This window comes from Aspergillus terreus, genomic scaffold (genome assembly GCF_000149615.1).
Source record: "Aspergillus terreus NIH2624 scaffold_1 genomic scaffold, whole genome shotgun sequence".
Classification (NCBI taxonomy): domain Eukaryota; kingdom Fungi; phylum Ascomycota; class Eurotiomycetes; order Eurotiales; family Aspergillaceae; genus Aspergillus; species Aspergillus terreus.
In genome coordinates, this window is record NT_165972.1 from 1,440,291 (window position 1) to 1,457,760 (window position 17,470).

Genomic DNA, 17,470 nt, shown 5'->3' on the forward strand with positions numbered 1-17,470 from the left:
GCGCACTCTCACAACAGCTGAATATCCGACGTTCTTCCCAGCTTTTTGGACCATCCCTGTCCTATGACAGCCATGGATTTGGAGACTGCCGTAGACTCGGCTCGTAGCAAGCTCTCGTGGCTGGTCCTGACACAGCTGGAGTCGGGCCTGGCTCCAGAAGGGCCCCCCTCCCTCCCCTTCTCCCAGATTAGCACTGCTTCAGACATGCCGCCCTTTGTGTGAGAGTCCCTGCATGGTGGAGTCGTCTGCATTAGTTCTCGTTCTTGCCTGAAATACTATTAGAATCTGGTACTTCCCTCGCCGGGCCGTTCGCAGACCGGGATGTGATTTTCTTTGCTTTTGGGTTTACTTAGATCCTATCCTGCATTGGGGCAGTCCTGAGCAACTATAAGAGGTAGTATATGCCATCACGTCTCACATCATCAGCCTTCTTTTCTTGATTTATGGTCCATGTCGACTCCATAATATTGAAGACAATATCAAAGCCAAGAAGAATCTCTTGAAAATTTGTGGTCAGACTCTTGTTCTTGCTCTACACCTGACAGTGCTGAAGCTATACTAGTTCATATCGAGGGTCAACCCACCATCATTCGCATTTTTCAGGATTTCAGGACTGAGTCTAGAATCGTCGTCTGAATCAACCTACAGCATCAAGACCTCCAACGACTACAGTCTCGTCGTGGTGGAAGTCGCCTCCTTCAGTCGGGGAGGCAAGTGGTCGAGACGACAGCGACCCATGCGATGGGCCCCAGGAATGACCCCCGGTCCACCGTCGCGGATCTCGAGATCTATCTATTTGGAATTACCTTTCCGATTGCGTGCGTGCTCTGCATCGCGATTCTGGTACAGCGTATCAGACGGCGTGTCCGAGGCGGGCGATTCACACCAACAGCAGCCCCCAAGAGGCAAATGGACCCGAACCCGCCCAATTACGGTGGCAAGGAACGAGCAGACCTGGCGGTGGTGGGCCGCGATCCCTCGACGGACGCCCACCCGCCATCATCACCGCGCGACGGCCTGCCGTCTCTTCCTTCGGCCTGCGATATCCTGCAGCCGCTGTCCCAACTGACCCCGTTGCCGTCGAGTGGTTATCTCGCCGCGGTGCTGAGCCGCGAGCGGCGGGCCCGGGCCACCACCACCACCACCACCACTGCCGCTGCCGGCGCCGCCGCGGCGCCAGCGTGCCTGGCGGCCACAGGCGACGTGCTAGGCTCCGTTGATCCACCACCGCACGCTAATGGCGTGCCTGGCCGCGGCGAGGGCCGCGGCGGTGGTGGCGCGCGTTCAATAGAGCTGGCGTGGTCAGATCGGACGCTCCGTCCGTCTGGCTCGTCTGACGAGTCGTGCGCGGCGCTCGACGACCCGCAGTCGAGTGCCTTCTCACCGACTGGGTGGCGTCCAGATGATCTCCCCGAACTGGCTGGCGGCGTGTCTGGGGCGGGCGAGCCGCAGCCCGTCCAGAAGCGCAGCCAGACGGTGCAGCATCTATACGGCGTGGACGAGGAGGGCGCGCGCGCGTGGCGCCGCGTGATGATGGAGTACAGCTAGCGTTCGGGCTGACTCGGTTTTGTTGCGGTTCGTTCTGCGGTGCGGGTACATATACGGAGTACGTTTCCGGGTTCTACAGGCCTTTTGGTTCGTTTGTTTGCCGTGCTTTCTCTATGACCAGTGACAGTCCCCGATCCAGGCGCACACGATTACCTAGCGAGACGGGGCTGGACTGGTGGGCTGTTCGCACGCTTGACATTTTTTTTCAGCTTGCTCTGCTTTGCTGGTGATGATTGACGATCCTTATATAAACCAAAGTTAGGGAATCACGCTCTGATCATATCTCCCTAGTAGGAGTATCCGAGTAGATAACCCCCTACGTATTTGCCCTAGACATTCCCTATCTATCGTCTATGGAAGATGTTTCGTATGGCTGCTAAGATGCATCTCTATGCAGACACAGCTTAGTCATCCACATGCATACCCTCCGCACCAAACGACATTACTTTACTCCGTAGGTTTGTACCCAACGCTCTCCCCTCATACACGCATACACTCCAACCACGCCTACAAAATGACGATAACCACCTACGAGGCAATAGGGGACTCGACGGACCTGGCGATCCTCAGTCTGACCCGTCTGTTTGCGCGCCTCGAACACAACCTCCTGTCACCGGCCGCGGACCTGAAGCCGCTGCGCCAGTCGGAGCTGCAGCGGATGCGAGTCGGGGCTGTACGTGCCAGCTTATCCCCCCTTTGCCCCGCTACACCGAGAGAATTGAATGTTAACGGCGAAATAGAACATCGACTACGCCCGCACCCACCTCCACGCCCTCGAACGGAGCCTCCCCCAGATCAAACCCCTCGACCGCCGCCACGAGCTCCAAACCGACCTCTCCCGCCACCGCCAGACCCTCAAGCGCCTGCAGCAGGTGCTGGATGACGTCCAGGCCGAGGCTGAGCTGCGCGGGACCCAGCAGCATGACGACGACGAGGAGTCGGAGGCAGACGCAGTGGAGGATTTGTTGCTAGGCACGCCCGACGAGGGAAACACATCCGATGAGGGGGTAGATCGGGACAGTGACGCCGCGACACCGTCACAGACTACGCCGCAGGCCACGGGAGCTGCGCCGACAGCACTACCAACAGCAGCAACGACGACGACGGCCGCCGAACCACCTATGTCGACCACGGCTGCCACATCGACGCTTCGCAACCGCAGCCATGCACCGGCAGACGCACAGGCGACGGCGACGGGCTCCTCCCTCCATGGACATCGCCCGCAGTCCCCGTCCCCTGCGGACACGTCCAGGCTCCAAGCCAGGGAACAGACGCTCACCGACCATCGCGCCGAACAGGAGGAACTCACCAATTCGCTTTTGTCGCTCGCGACGCAGCTGAAGACGTCGTCGCAGGCGTTCCAGTCGTCGCTGGAGTCGGAGAAGTCGGTGCTGCAGCGGGCGGTGGAGGGGATCGACCGGACGACGAGCAATATGGAGGCGGCCGGGCGGCGCATGGGCATGCTGCGGCGAATGACCGAGGGCAAGGGCTGGTGGGGGCGGATGATGCTGTATGCGTGGATCTTTGGGCTGTGGCTGGTTGCGGTCTTGATCGTGTTTCTGGGACCGAAGTTGCGGTTCTGATTTAGCGTCTGCTTCAGTTTGGTTGGTAGGAGTTCTGGTGCTCATTTGATTCTAGCATCTTTAGCCTAGATGGAGGATACATCCTTGACCGATTCTACGAGCGATACCTGCGGGGAGTGAATTTTGCTTTCTAGATTACCTTATTTTCAGCTTCAACTCCAGCTTTCTCGCTTCTATTCACAGCCACAACTCAAAGTACAAGGAGACATTTCATCCTTCTAGGCTCTGACTATACCCATGACCGACCCAGCATGACACATGATAAGGACATCGCCATTCCCGCGTCCGGACCCGTCGCTCGTAGCTTTCGGTGGAGAGAGACCAAGGAAAGATGCGTGATATATGATTTACATACAAGTTGATGACGAGGGGCACCAAGAGATGATGGGATATCCAGCTTCCAAATCAGAAACACATGACAAAAAGGAAAGGGTAAATCACAAGAGAGGGTAACAGGACACAAAGACGACAAGAAAAGATATATCCACCAGGAATTCCATGACAGCATCAGAAGGATCAGCTCCTGGTCTGCTCCAGAACACCAGTAGACTTCCACAGCTAACCCGCTGCTTATGGAGAAAAGATGGGGGTAACAAAGAAACTCCTGCTCTGTGTCATGGGATGGATATCGGTAATGCTGATAACAAAGAGCCGGCTAGATATCATTTCAAGACAAAGGGAATAGAAATTAATAAGGAAAAGAAAAAAGAAAAAGACAAATGAATGTCTCAACGCCGGGTCTTCAAGATTGCGACAAGGTATAAGGAACACATCCAATATCAAAAGACAGAATTACAACCCACGTAGCTCACGGTCTAAAAGTAGAAAGAAACCGTACCAAATCAAAGGATATCAGTCATTAGATGAGACCACACAGACGGAGGTTCTCTTGGATGATGATATCTGCATGGCACGTTAGCGACGGGGTCAGCTGAGGTGGCTGGGTGGGTTAGACTTACCATTGACTGCGGCCATGACGAACCGGATCTGCGTGGTGTCAGTGGCGCATGTGAAGTGGGTGTAGATCTGCTTCTGCTCTGCCTGGTTCAGAGAGACGAAACGGTTGAGGATGTAGTCGCAAGCCGCGGCGTAGTCAGCGCCACCCTCGTAGTCGGGGAAATAGTTCTTCATCGGGCTGACGGGCAGCTTCTCCTTGAAGCGGTCGATCTTGTTGAGGAACAGAATGATGGAGGTCTTGACGAACCACCGGGAGTTGCAAATCGAGTCGAACAGGGTGAGGGCTTCCTGCATACGGTTGACGGTCTCATCTTCGAACAACAGCTGGTCGTACTCGGAGATGGCGACGAGGAAGAGAATGGTCGTGACGTTCTCGAAGCAGTGAATCCACTTCTTCCGCTCGGACCGCTGACCACCCACGTCGAACATCCGGTAGGTCAAGTCGCCAATGATGAAGGTAGTTTCGGTGATACCGGTCGTCTTAACACGGGAGCGGAGGACATCCTGATCGGTCGGGAGGTAATCAGGTTGAGCGATGCGCTCAATGGCATCGAAGTAGCTGCGACGGTTAGTGAATGAACCAGATCCCAACGAGCCATGGCGAGACTCACTATTTAGCGGAGTCGTTCAGTTGGTATTCGCGAGACCGCTTGAAACACTCCTGGACACCAGTATCCCGCCACAAGGCTCCGATCGCGTTGCCGACCTCCGGGGGAAGAGTCTCGCCTTCGATTTGAGCGGGCTGCATGAAGATGGTTTGCACATGGTATTCGTTACGGGCATCTTCCAGGGGCAGTTCCAACGACTCCATCGCTTCGAGAATGACACGCATCGACTGCACCGTGTTGCTGTAAATGATCTCCTTGAAGGATTCCCGTTCATCCCGGGAGTATCCGCCCTCGTGGATCAGCTTCATCTGCTTGAGGATTGTCGACTTGCCCGACTCTCCCGCTCCTGAACCGCGACCGTTAATGACCGGACCAAACCAAACGACGCCGTCATCGCCAGGTGAAAGGGGTCGGCATACCGAGAAGAAGCATCTTGATCTCGTTCCGCTGCAACATCTTGTCCCGCTTGAGCTGGTTCTCAATCTCCTCGTTCCGGGCCTTCCCCTCCTTATCCTCGGTACTCATTCCACAACCCATGCTGGCGGTATTGAAATATCAGGGTAGATTAAAGGCGACGTAAAGATGAAGAAAGTCGAAGTGGGACGGGAGGAATGGTTGATGGCAGCTAGAGGAGAAAGCCAAGTTAGCCCAGGGGAATTCTCCGCGCACCGCCGGATCGAAACCAGATAGTCGGTGACCGTCAACGTGGGACAAAACTGCGACGGGCCACAATTGGAAGAAACATCACAAAAGGAAATGAAACCAGCAGAAAAGGACGTTGTTCGCAGGACGAGTGATCGTGCCGATGCAAGGAGTGTGCAGTGGATCTATCAGGGAGCGGTCACAACACGGACAGCGACTTACCCAACACCAAAGCGAGGCGAATGAACCGGGTACTTCGACAACAAAGGCGAATTGGATGAAATCAGGGCTGCAATTTGCAGAAGAACCCAAGCACCGAGAGAAGAACGGAAGGCAAGGGGGGTGGAAAAATTGGATGTGATGGGCGCGCAACTTTTCGGGACTAAGCAGAAAGGAGGCGAAGAAAAGGTGAAACAGTAATACACCTAGGTAACGGAGAGCGGCGTAATGGGCGAAAGGAGGAAGCGAGAGAGAGGCGAAAGTAGGGAAAGGATCGAACAGAAAAAGAAAAGAACTCAGAAGAATGAATTCTAGATCTCACAATGACCACCCCAATTAGGACGAAGTGATTATGGCGGGTTTGCTGAAGGAAGCAAAAGGAAGACGAAAAGGAGAGGAAGAGGAAGAGTAGGTTAGAATCAGGAGAGGTAAGCTCAGTAAGGGGGGGGAAATGGTAGGAAAAGAGTAGGTAAGAGGGAAGAAGCGGGGCGTGCGTCAGAGAAGGAAAAAAAAGGAGGAGAGTTGGGGATTTCATTTCTGGAACGATACACCAATGAAACGGAGCTATTAGGGGGGAGTGGGGGACTGGAGATGGAACGATTGGTGGCAGATGCCCCGGGAGAGTGGGGTCTCACCAAGAGTGGTCCAATGAGGATATTCCCTGAGACATCCCCTTTTGGCGAGTGGATCCTCTCCGACGATTTCGATCACAACTTGAACTTCCTGCCTGTTAGCGCGGTGGATGAGCATCGGGATAATTTTCATCGTCTCCATCGCGTCTGCAGCCTCCCTCCGGACTCTTGTCTTCTTGAACCATTCTCCTCCGGCGTACTTCTTCATGAGGAAGTATTCTCATCCGGAGTATCAACCATCTTTTCCATCAACACTTCACCGGGAAGTGAGGTCGTCCATTGTGTACTCTCTACAACTGGGGTAATTTCCGGTCCTGCAGATCCGCCATGCCGGCACTCTTGGGAGGAGCTAGTACCTGAGACCATACCATGATCAGACAACCACCCCAAGCACACCATTACCGTCTAGGCTTAACCGATGTGATCGTTCTGTTGCATACTCTGTACATCCATCCGATGACTTCATTCGCTTAGGGTTTCCGATTCGGCATGACGCGTGAGTGTCTATCAGTATGGGGTTGATATCGGGGATTCTCCCTTATCACTGCTGAAGAACCCAAGTCAGTTCGGCACAAGCCCTAGGAGGCGCGGTTTCCAATTGGTCTTGTCACACGTTTCAAACCGCATCTCCGTTCGGACAATGGCGGAACATCCGTCAACATGTGTCGTCTGTTGTATCAGGCCAAACATGATCTCAGGTGTTGTCTGGTCGACTTGACACACGACAAAGGTCGGGATGATAACAGATGCTCCTGATTTCTCCATCGCCTTCCACCAGCTTTTCCAGAAGGTTTCGGGTTCCCGCCGGACCACAAAATTGAGGCCGCTCTCGTCCACCGGTTGACGCCCTCGATTCTCCAGGATGCCAACCATGGATAGAGCGTGGAGGAGAAAGCCCACTTCCTACGAAGCACTAGTCCGCATGGTCTCTCTTGTGCTTCCTCATTGGTACCTGAGCCCCGAATGAAAATCAGGGCCAGCTTTGATATGATACTCCGTACAGTACGGTAATCCCCACTGGACCTTTTGCTGGTGTCGATCTTGGTCTCCCCAGAGCGTGCTTTACATAATCATCCCATCTACAAACTCTCCGACTGATAAGCGTCATTTGGTGTTCGTGGGCTCCGATCACAGCATCTGATGTGATAGATCCTCTCGTCCTGACGGAGACTCCTCCGTGTGTCCTCCACACACTCTCCATCATGGCCCTTCTATCGTTTCTCCGATCTTTTTTTTGAGCGGAGGTCGAACCCATCCAATCCGGACAGTAACCATGGTTCTGCCAGCAGACTAGGCGACCCTCTCCACCCTCTATTGCTTCTAGTCGTCTTCCATGCCGCACGCTATGTTGTTTTGTCCGCTCTCCTGGACCCGTTCCTTTCACTCTTTACCACTCTTTATCAGGCGGTTTGAAGTATGTGCTTACTCACATGTTCGTCCGAGTACAATGAGTGCCTCCTGTGTGGATTCTATTGACGAAATTCCGATCCATGCGGTCGGGTACCTAGTCCCGTATCGCTCTATCGTCCCCATGATCCCAGCGGAAAGACGAGAAGCCTAACCGAAATAAGAAAAGAAGACTCTCGATGAGAACATCTTAGCCGCAGACCTCTGGACTGGTCGGATTGCACCTGCAACTAGAGAACGTAGTGGCGACTGCGCTTGGGTGATGATCCCTGGTACCTCGATCAGGCTCCACCGCCAACTCCCAGAGATTGATTGATTCCTCCGATCCGCGATCCGATCTCTCCCTCGTTTCGCTTGAATGCTCACGAACATCCGCCTCGTTCTCGATGCAGTGACCCAGATGTTCTGATAGACCCTCTTTTGTATTAGACCTTCTTCATACAATTTTATACATATATACAGTACTCATTTATACAAGCGCCCGTCAATACCCGTTCGTTCACGGCATCGTCCACCGAGATTTCGATCTCTGTCGCATCCGAATATACCCCCTTCAAAATGCACGAAATGTCCTACATGGGCCCTCGGGGTGAGAACCGACCGCATTCCTGCGCTCGCGCACTTTCCACCGACTGACTCCATCCCCATCGGGGAATCCAGCCTTCAACCACGAGCAAAGCAACGACGCTGAAGCGGAATACGATCGTTTACGCGACCTCGCCCGCCAGGAGGCTTCCAAGCGCAATTCATGCTTTCAACGGGTGCGCCTCCTCTTCCGCCTATCCCTCCCTCCTCCGGCAGCGATCCACACCCTTTCCAAATAACGGGCGCATCACCAGACTAACGACCGCAGTCGCAAGAGGCGTATACCAGCGGCGATGGCGCAAGGGCCAAGGAACTCTCGGAACAGGGCAAAGCCCACGGCCGCAAGATGGACGAATACAACAAGCAAGCATCGGAGTTCATCTTTCGCGAAAACAATGCCAATGGCCGAGTCGCGGCCGACACCATTGATCTCCACGGCCAGTTCGTTGAGGAGGCCGAGGAGATCCTCGAAGAGCGCATTAAATACGCCAAAGCCCACGGCCAGACACACCTCCATGTGTGAGTTTTCCTCCCTCGCCGCCGACCTGATCCTTTGTCGCGCGTCTGTTCAGACCGGCGCACATTGTTCAACATGACTGGGCTAACCGCCGCGGTGTCGCAGGATCGTGGGCAAGGGCAACCATTCCGCCCACCATGTTCAGAAGATCAAGCCGCGCGTCGAGCAGGTGTGCCGGGAACTCGGTCTGCAGTACACGACGGAGGAAAACGCCGGCCGCATCTATGTCAATCTGACGGGCGGTCCGGCCGATCTGGCTGCGGCCGGTGGCAGCAGCGGTGGTCATCACACCCCGTCCCACCACCAGTATCCTGGGCAGCAGTCGCACCCGCAGCACCAACAACATCACCAGCAGCAGCAACAGCAGGACCCGGTCGAGCAGGTGGTCAATGCGGTTCTGCCTCGTGTCATGCGCAAGCTGGAGAAGGCTTGCTGTGTGGTGATGTAGTCGACGCGATCAACGATCTACTTGTCTTGATGTTACGGATATATACAACAGGTACTGTTTTTGGGTAATGCACGCGAGAAGACTAGGCTAAGATCTTCTGGAGTACTTTTTCTGCAACGTCCGCTGTCAACTGCTTTTTGGATCGGTATACCCAGAGGACGAGCAAATTTTCACATCATATTAGAGCCAAAATCAAAAAATCTAACTCTTCGTGACCAAAAGAAAAGACCCGTCTGGATCCTGTCCTACACCAAAAAGAACATGTCTAGGTATCTTCAAATTGCTGTCATCAATCATGATCCATGGGGCATCATACGTTCCGCGCGCGCGCGGGGAACTGCATCGCAACGCTAAACTGTCCATCACCTGTTCGTTACACCAAGGGTTAATCAAAAAAAGAAAGGGATGAATGCTCCCGGTCTATTTCCCCGCACCGGTGTACTCCTTGAGGGTGGTAGCGGTGATTTTGTCGAGAATGGCGCGGACCATGGCGCCGTTCTGTCCCTCGGGCTGCTTGCCATGTCCACTGTTGTCAATCTCGTCGATGAGGTTGAGGGCCTTGTCGCGCAGCTCGCGGACGACGTTCTGGGTGTAGACGAAGCTGCCGGTGCTCTCCATGTAGCTGATGGCGTACATCTTGACCTCCTCGACGGTGGTGCGCTGCTTGAGGATGCTGAGCAGCTGGTGGTTCTGGGGGTTGGACTGGATGCTGTGGATGATGGGGAAGGAGAACTTGCCCTCGGTCAGGTCCTCGCAGAAACCCTTGCTCTCGGCGTAGGTGGTGTTGGCGAGGTTGAGGTAGTCGTCGCAGATCTGGAAGATGAGGCCCAGGACGTTGACGAGGCTGACGCAGTCCTTGCCGGTCTTGCTCTCGGCCTGCATGAGCTTGACCGCCAAGCGGAACAGGCCGCCGGTTTTGTTGCCGACCATCTGCAGGTACTCGTCTTCGGTGGGGCAGGTGAGGGTGTCGCGCCAGAAAAGCTCCATGCCCTGGCCGCGGTGCAGGTTCAGCAACTCCTTCACGTAGATGTCGATGGCGGCGGGGTTGTTGAGCTTCTGCAGCTCCTGGAGCGCGAGAAAGTAGACGTAGTTGGCGGAGTTGATGGTTTGTGCGGTGCCGTAGATGCTGTGCGCGACGGGGATGCCGCGGCGGAGAGCGGAGGAGTCTTCGACATCGTCGATGCTAGAGAAGTCCAGTGAGAATTCGCCCATACAAATCGAAATATTTGGGCGTACAGGAGAGATGAGGTGTGCAGCATCGCAACCACCTTATTAATGATGGCGAGACTATCCGGCGGCACCTGCAGCCAGGCATCAAAGGCGTTGATCAGCTGCCGGCGGATGTCTTTTCCCGGATGCTGCAACAGGTAGTCGTATGGTCCCATCAGGATCCTCTCATTCTCGGCTGACCACAGGCCATCTTTGTACTTGGTGCCGTCGACGCTGGAGCGATTGCGGGCGTGGCGACGAGAGGGATGGCTGCCCATGCCGGCGGAGCTGACGCGCGGGGGGATCGAAGCGGGGGGGAAGTGGGAGTCTGAGAACGACATGGGTGAGATGAGGTGAGATTTGTTCGGGATGCAGGGGTGGTTGAGGGGTGGCTGAGGGGTGCATATATCCGATAGATAGCAGAGGGATATGAGCTGTGATGATGATGCAGAACAGCCAGCTGTCATATATAGGCGCTGCAGGCTGTCAGAGTGAAGATGCGGAGAACGCTCGAAGAAACGTGACGTCGAAGATCACATGTGACAGATAACGAGTATGTACAAGGACGTAGTAGGTAGTAGTGTTAGTAACACCATCATAAGTCACATATTTACATAACTAGCTACCTAAGCAATGAATAAGCATGGATAATGGATTTGTGCAACCGGGTCCTCGGCCGTACTGTTGATCCATAGTCACTAACTATATTTAGTTAGTTTGTCATGGATGCACTGACTAATACTAGCCTTTGTGGCCAGGCGGTAGGGCTACCTACCCTTTGTTCGGAACAGAGAAATGGGGGGGCATTCAATTATTTTTCGGTTTCTGACCTGGCCCTCCGTTAGATAGTAAACAAATCAACACTGTTGCTCTCAATCTCTACAAAACCCCCCCAGTTCTACTCCGTGCGCAGTGCATCCCCCGGGATGAACATAAAAGAATCAACGTCATGGCTGGCTGAAGATGAAGATCACCTGTTCCCCCGGCAACCATGGGGCGCTTTGCTGGCGGTGGAGACGAACTCCAGCCTCATCGCCAGCTGAAGAGCTACTAACTGACTAGTATTTATCATCCAGATGCTCTAACTATTCTTCTCAAGACCCTGGGGCCCTCTCTTACATCAGTCTTGGTTCCATCTTTCTTGGCACCCGGCCAGAACAAGCATTTGTTTGCGGTCTCTCGTCTCTCGCATTCTTCTTCTCATCCTATTTCAATCCCAACAGTCAACAGTGAATTCCTATCTGCTACCTCTATCCTCTCCCATGGAGACTTTACTGGCCCATTCGTTCGACTATCTTTCCTCGTACGAGCCAAGCAAGGTCCGCAAAGGCTTACGTCAGGTCGAGGGCCTTCTGGCGCAGATATGTTTGTCCAAGTCGAAACAGCCAGTGTCTGACAAACGGAGGTCGCTGTTGTCCTTCGGTGCTCCACAACCGCCCCCCAAGGCTCTGTCCGAGCTCAAGGACGATCCCGCCTTCAGGGAGTTTTTCAAATTGCAGGAGGGATTTCAGTGGAATGGTACGTGCCCCGAGGTCATGCTGTCCTGCCGCCGCGACGTGGTACGCTAACGTAGCGAGACAGTCGCAATGCGTCTGGTGACTTGTCTGGAGCATCTCCTCGGTCGTGGGAGTAACGGCACCAACGATCTCCTCATCATCTCGACCCTGGACCTGATCCAAGGCGCGCTGCTGCTCCACCCGCCGTCGCGCACCCTCTTCGCCCGCGAAATCTACATGAACATCCTCCTGGACCTGCTGGATCCGATCAATTGCCCGGCCATCCAATCCGCCACTCTCCTCACCCTCGTGACCGCCCTCCTCGACCACCCCGCCAACACGCGCACCTTTGAAGAGCTGGACGGCCTGCTCACCGTGACCTCCTTGTTCAAGCAGCGCGCCACCTCCCGCGAAGTCAAGCTCAAACTGGTCGAGTTTCTGTACTTCTACCTCATGCCCGAGACGCCCATGACCGCGGTGAGCGCCCCCAATACGGGACTGCAGCGGAGTCCCAGCAAGCTCGGGGGACCGGTGTCCAGGAGCGTCAATGTGCCGGGCGGTCCCCATGGCCCGAGGGGCAGTCGAGACACGCGGACGACGGATGAGAAGCAGGCGCTCCTCGGGAGGTATCTCAACAACGTGGAAGACCTGGTGGAGGATCTCAAGGAAACGGCGCCCTTTGGCGCGACCGTCTATTGAACGGGATAGGATGCATCATTCAATTCGTACTACTGTTTATTGAGCGACGGCGTGTATGGTTCACGGTATGGTTGGACGGGTTTTCTAGGTCGCTGTCTCTCACTACCTTTCCCTCCTTTCTCGCCTGCGTCTCCAGTGTTGGTCGACGACTTCAAACCTCGAGGGGTTCCGCGTTGTTTTGTTCCATGAACCGCGAGGTCTCCCACGTATTTTCACCATCGCTGGTTCGCGCACCGCTGGAGGAACTGGAGAATAACGTGCATGTGAAATCTCCCCATTGAGGATGGAACTCGTCGAGGGGAGGCAGCTGGGCTTCGTCATGGAAGCGCTTAATAAATGAATGCAGGCCCACCCAAGCCCGTTGGAAGCCTGTACAGGTCTCTGGACTCGGGCGTTCGTCAGATTGTCAGGATCGAGTGGCAGAAGGTCTGGTTGATCTGGAAGACCCCATCTGGCGCATATGTCAAGATCCGACGCGAAGGCAGAGGTCCGTTGGTTATCTTTTGTTTGGCCCATTCGCCTTAAACACCAAACATGATCTAGTCTTCTGAATCGATCGAGATCAAGATCTTCCAATTTCCGTTTTCTCCGCTTCGTCAATCTTTTGCCTCTGTGAGAACTTTTGGCAATGACCACATTTATCCTGCCATCAGTATATGCGCTACCCACGCATGGTATTACTTGCGGAAATTCTCTTTTCAGTCTTGCGAACCGACTATCGATATAGATATATCTTCGCCGCTTGATGCAGAACTTGACAGGGGTCCTTCCTTTATGTTTCTATACTATATGTCAAACTAGATGTACTATACGTGTCTTTTAATGCATGTTATTCTCCAAAGCTGGGAAGTAGAATATACAACTAGACGTAGAACAACACTCATCCCATTCCTTCACCCGCAGTCTCGCCTTTAAACACGCTGTGCCTCAGACGCAGCAGCTACCTTGGCCTTGCGCAAGTTATCCTTGACCACGAAGGCAAGACTCATCATCAGGCCCAACCCGGCCAACCCGACCTCGAAGTAGAATGCACCACGGTATCCCTTCTTCTTATCGTCATGTGTATGACCCCCGTTGTTGATCTTGCGCTCCACTGTCCCGGCAAAGCCCAGCCCAAGGGAGATACTATAGTTCACGACGGTCATGACCACACTGGCGCCGATGCCCTGGTACTGGGCGGGCACGGCATCCGAGAAGATAATCGTCGCGGCGGGAAAGGACGAGTCCATACCGACGCAGATGATGAGCACGCTCCAGAAGAAATTGCCCCAGTAGATCTGGTGCGTCGGCATGCTGGCAATCAGAATCGACCCGATCAAGTACGCGACCATTCCGACAACCATGACCCATGCGGCCGAGACCCGCCCGAGCAGCTTGCCCACCGCGAGCGCCGCGCCGAGCCCCGAGGGGATCACCGGGCTGTACCAGGCGGCAAGGAGCAGCGGGCTGACGCCGTTCAGCTCCATGACGAAGACGGCGGCGTAGTACACCCAGATGCCAAAGGCCGCCCAGCCGCAGGCGGTGCAGCCCAGCACGAAGGCAATGTCGGCGTTGAAGGCCGCCAGGGGCAGAATGGGATCTGGCGACCAGTGCAATTCCACCCAGAAGAAGGCGGCCGCAAAGACGCACCCCAGTAGGAAGCTCGCATAGACGTATGGTTCTTGCCAGCCGACCCCGGCGGCCTGGTTCCACGCGAAGTTGATCAAGACCAGCGCGGCGACGCCGGTGACGCAGCCGGGCAGGTCGAGGTGTGCGATCTTCTGGCCCAGCGTCCGCGTTTTGCGCGTGGTGCTCATCAACTGCGGTGGGATGGTCCAGATAGCCCCCACGGCCAGACCGGCGAGGGCGATGGCCGCGCTCCAGTACGCCCACGGCCACCAGGCCAACGCAAACAGGCCGCCCGTTGCGAAGCCGGAGATGGCGCCGAAGGGGGCGCTGCCGCCGAAGAAGGCAAAGGCCATGTTCTTGCGCGGACCCGGGGCGTACGACTGGCCGAGGATGGCGATCGCGTTGGGCAGGGTCACGGCTGGGCCTATGCCCTGGAAGACGCGGGCGAAGATGAAGAGAACCTGCGTGGAATAGACGGCCAGACCGCAGACGAGCGTCCACAGCGCGTACCAGCCCATGCCGATGACGAACATCTTCTTGTGTCCGAAGTCGTCGCCCAGCCGGCCGGCAATCAGGACAAAGGTGCCAATCGTCAAGCTGTAGCCGGCCACGAGCCACGACAGCTCGTTGCTGTTGGTGATGCCGTACCAGTCCCCAATGACCGGGACGATGTCCATGGTCTGGCCCAGCCCGAGCTGATTCGTGTACATGGCCGAGCAGATGGTCAGGATGAAGGGGATCTGGCGTCGCAGAGGGAGGGTATCCGCGATGTAGACATGTTCGTCTTTGGTGCTTTTCTCATTATCTGGGAGGGTGGCTTCTGTCAGTCGGAATGGTTAGTTTTCTCTTTCAATCCAACCAGAAAAATCCAGAGTATACTATATACTGTGCTGACCTGTCGGGAGACCACCACGAGAGGAGACCGATCGAGTCTCGCTGAAACTGTTCGACTCAGCAAGCATAATGGTTGCCTGTTGGCCATGAATGATCCAAAGAACGAAGGAGTAAGAAGGGGGAATGTACCTCTATTTAACGCAACCGTCATTGCAAGATCGGACTTGGGAGCTATTGAAGCCATCCACCAAACTCCGGCGTCGACCACCAGCTCCGGGGCCCACGACCACCAACTCCGGGGACCGCTTTAGGGGTGTCCTGCCCGGAGTCCAGGGACTATGTATGCCTAGGGCTACCCTAAGCAACGGCCGTCCGCCACCCACGCTGATTCCTGATCTTATAGTTCTAGTTTCCCCGCTCTCAGTGACAGAGATGTATTGAACTACAAGATTGAGTAACATTCTGTTCGTTCCATATTGATGACAAATATGCACCGGTAGGTCATGCATTCTACTGAGCAGAATGTATCTAGTCTAGATTCTAAAATCACAATTAAACGCCCGCGCGTTACCCGACACGGGATGGCGCTTGTCTGCCCACCTACCTACTAGGTAGAAGAGTCGAGAACTCCGTCAAGTTCTCTCTCTCACGGTATCACCCTCGATGCTGCCCTTCGACCATGCCACGATCCGTGCCTTCCACCGGGGCTCACGTGTGCGACTCCTGTTTCAAGAGCTTCCAACGACGTGATCTCCTCTTGCGCCATCGACGACGCTGTCTGCGCTCAAACAAATCCGCAGTGCGTCGCAAAGCGTGTAATGCCTGCGCCCAGGCCAAGACCAAATGCTGCTATACACAACCGACTTGCTCCCGCTGTGCGAAACGAGGCATCCTCTGCGAGTACGTGTCCGTGGCAGTCGCCTCTTCTGCCACGGCCTCTTCCTCGTCTCTCTCTGCCGACCTCTCGTCACTGGGGGGCCGTCGCAGCCCGCTGGGCGATCCTGCCGCCGACATTCTGGACTCATGGAGCCCACAGAACTTCCTCTGGGCACTGGATCGAGTCGATCTCCCGTCATTGCCATCCCCGTCGACCAGCGTGGTCAACCAATTTACTCTGGGCCCGGTGGCCGCGATCCCGACCACCTTTCCCCTACTTGAGGAGACTTCCCTCGCGCCGCCGGATCCAGGGATTCCCGGTCTGTCCGCCCTGACCGGGCTCGGCTCGCGGGATGCCACGAACTCGCCTCGGGCATCAGGATCCAGTCCGGAAGGGGCCGAAGGGCACCCGGCCAACTACGTGCGTATACTTCGCAAGTACCCAAGACTCCTGCTTCAGGGCGATTTCTACTCTCCATTTCTGCACCGCACTCTGTTCAATGAGCATGTGCCGGACATGACAATTCTGCCGCACACATCCATGGCCATCTGCTGCGGAAGTGCTTTGGGCACCAAGGACGGTGCGGCCTATGTCAAGCGAGCCATGGACGCACAACGGCAAAGCCTGATCGAGTCATATGTAAGCACTCTGGCTGCGGTCGAGAGATCACCTCCAGCGGACTGACCATGAGACCATCAGCCCACCTACCACTGTTTGGAGCAGTGGGACGCTCTGCATGCGATGCTCCTCTACGAGATCCTCGAGATGAGCGTGGCGCCCGTCGACGAATCCGAGAGCTGGAAGCGGAGGCGACGCACGAGAGGGCTGAAGTCGCCCTTTCTCTCCAGAATGACCCAGTGTTTCTCGCGGTCCTACCTCGAGTCCCACGATACGGCCCTCCTGCCTGACACCGACACCGACACCACCGGCTCCTGGGTGAAATGGGCCGTCACCGAAACGGCCCGCCGCACCATCTTCCTCGCTAACGTTGTCAACTTCTTCAGTAACCGCGATCTCGACTCAGGGCGCCAGTCGCCCTACTACGAGCCCCTCAACGATGAGCTCATCTTGAAGATGCCCCTGCCCTGCAGTCAAGGGCTATGGGGTGCCCGCACCGAAGACGAGTGGCGCCAGGCAGCGCAGTCTCCCACGGGCTCTCCAGGCACCCCCGACGTTTTGTCAACCAGCGAGCAGCTCCCAAATCACCATCAGCCCCCCTCGCTCCAGTCGCTTTTCTCAGAGTTTTCCAAGGATTATCTGCGGGCAAAATTCACGAGGACCGCAGGGTTTGCCGACTCCAATGCGCTTCGGTCCTTCATCATTCTTTGTGCGCTGGAGCAATTTTCGTGAATATGTGGGCTCGACCGACGGAACTGCGTCCTCCTTGGTATGGTGGGCATACAGGCGGGACCGAACGTTGCCATATGCGCGCTGACGATTCACGCTGGTCCATGTATGAATGACTTATGAATGTATTTGTTGATGTACTTTGCTGCTCAGTTACCACGGAATGTCTGACTATTTCGACCGAGGTGTGTTGAGCAGCGGGACCGTCTCTATAGACATGAGTTGCGGCCGCCGGAGTTGGTGTTCCTTCTGGT

At 55.5% G+C, this 17,470-nt stretch overlaps 9 protein-coding genes across 9 annotated transcripts; 5 read left to right on the forward strand and 4 right to left on the reverse strand.

Moving 5' to 3' along the window:
* Window positions 1-741: 741 nt before the first annotated feature.
* On the forward strand, window positions 742-1,548 carry ATEG_00507 (uncharacterized protein; the record flags this gene model as incomplete). The annotated part of the gene is made up of 1 exon (XM_001210593.1): window positions 742-1,548. The coding sequence occupies one exon, from the start codon at window positions 742-744 to the stop codon at window positions 1,546-1,548; it is 807 nt and encodes a 268-aa protein (XP_001210593.1).
* A 514-nt stretch (window positions 1,549-2,062) lies between these two features.
* ATEG_00508 (uncharacterized protein) lies at window positions 2,063-3,131 on the forward strand (the record flags this gene model as incomplete). Its single annotated transcript, XM_001210594.1, has 2 exons — window positions 2,063-2,221; window positions 2,289-3,131. The coding sequence occupies 2 exons, from the start codon at window positions 2,063-2,065 to the stop codon at window positions 3,129-3,131; spliced, it is 1,002 nt and encodes a 333-aa protein (XP_001210594.1).
* Window positions 3,132-3,990: 859 nt separating this feature from the next.
* On the reverse strand, window positions 3,991-5,233 carry gpaA (guanine nucleotide-binding protein subunit alpha gpaA; the record flags this gene model as incomplete). The annotated part of the gene is made up of 4 exons (XM_001210595.1): window positions 3,991-4,034; window positions 4,091-4,647; window positions 4,700-5,042; window positions 5,116-5,233. The coding sequence occupies 4 exons, from the start codon at window positions 5,231-5,233 to the stop codon at window positions 3,991-3,993; spliced, it is 1,062 nt and encodes a 353-aa protein (XP_001210595.1).
* A 1,517-nt stretch (window positions 5,234-6,750) lies between these two features.
* Window positions 6,751-7,062, reverse strand: ATEG_00510 (uncharacterized protein; the record flags this gene model as incomplete). Its single annotated transcript, XM_001210596.1, has 1 exon — window positions 6,751-7,062. The coding sequence occupies one exon, from the start codon at window positions 7,060-7,062 to the stop codon at window positions 6,751-6,753; it is 312 nt and encodes a 103-aa protein (XP_001210596.1).
* A 460-nt stretch (window positions 7,063-7,522) lies between these two features.
* On the forward strand, window positions 7,523-9,146 carry ATEG_00511 (Smr domain-containing protein; the record flags this gene model as incomplete). The annotated part of the gene is made up of 5 exons (XM_001210597.1): window positions 7,523-7,603; window positions 8,059-8,089; window positions 8,191-8,357; window positions 8,450-8,700; window positions 8,804-9,146. The coding sequence occupies 5 exons, from the start codon at window positions 7,523-7,525 to the stop codon at window positions 9,144-9,146; spliced, it is 873 nt and encodes a 290-aa protein (XP_001210597.1).
* A 420-nt stretch (window positions 9,147-9,566) lies between these two features.
* Window positions 9,567-10,696, reverse strand: ATEG_00512 (FPP/GGPP synthase family protein; the record flags this gene model as incomplete). Its single annotated transcript, XM_001210598.1, has 2 exons — window positions 9,567-10,329; window positions 10,383-10,696. The coding sequence occupies 2 exons, from the start codon at window positions 10,694-10,696 to the stop codon at window positions 9,567-9,569; spliced, it is 1,077 nt and encodes a 358-aa protein (XP_001210598.1).
* Window positions 10,697-11,617: 921 nt separating this feature from the next.
* ATEG_00513 (cell division control protein 14) lies at window positions 11,618-12,550 on the forward strand (the record flags this gene model as incomplete). Its single annotated transcript, XM_001210599.1, has 2 exons — window positions 11,618-11,873; window positions 11,937-12,550. 2 exons carry the CDS (start codon window positions 11,618-11,620, stop codon window positions 12,548-12,550), a joined length of 870 nt encoding a protein of 289 aa, XP_001210599.1.
* A 911-nt stretch (window positions 12,551-13,461) lies between these two features.
* On the reverse strand, window positions 13,462-15,120 carry ATEG_00514 (MFS transporter; the record flags this gene model as incomplete). Its single annotated transcript, XM_001210600.1, has 2 exons — window positions 13,462-14,978; window positions 15,054-15,120. 2 exons carry the CDS (start codon window positions 15,118-15,120, stop codon window positions 13,462-13,464), a joined length of 1,584 nt encoding a protein of 527 aa, XP_001210600.1.
* A 551-nt stretch (window positions 15,121-15,671) lies between these two features.
* Window positions 15,672-17,219, forward strand: ATEG_00515 (Zn(II)2Cys6 transcription factor domain-containing protein; the record flags this gene model as incomplete). The annotated part of the gene is made up of 2 exons (XM_001210601.1): window positions 15,672-16,508; window positions 16,569-17,219. 2 exons carry the CDS (start codon window positions 15,672-15,674, stop codon window positions 17,217-17,219), a joined length of 1,488 nt encoding a protein of 495 aa, XP_001210601.1.
* Between the last annotated feature and the right edge of the window lie 251 nt (window positions 17,220-17,470).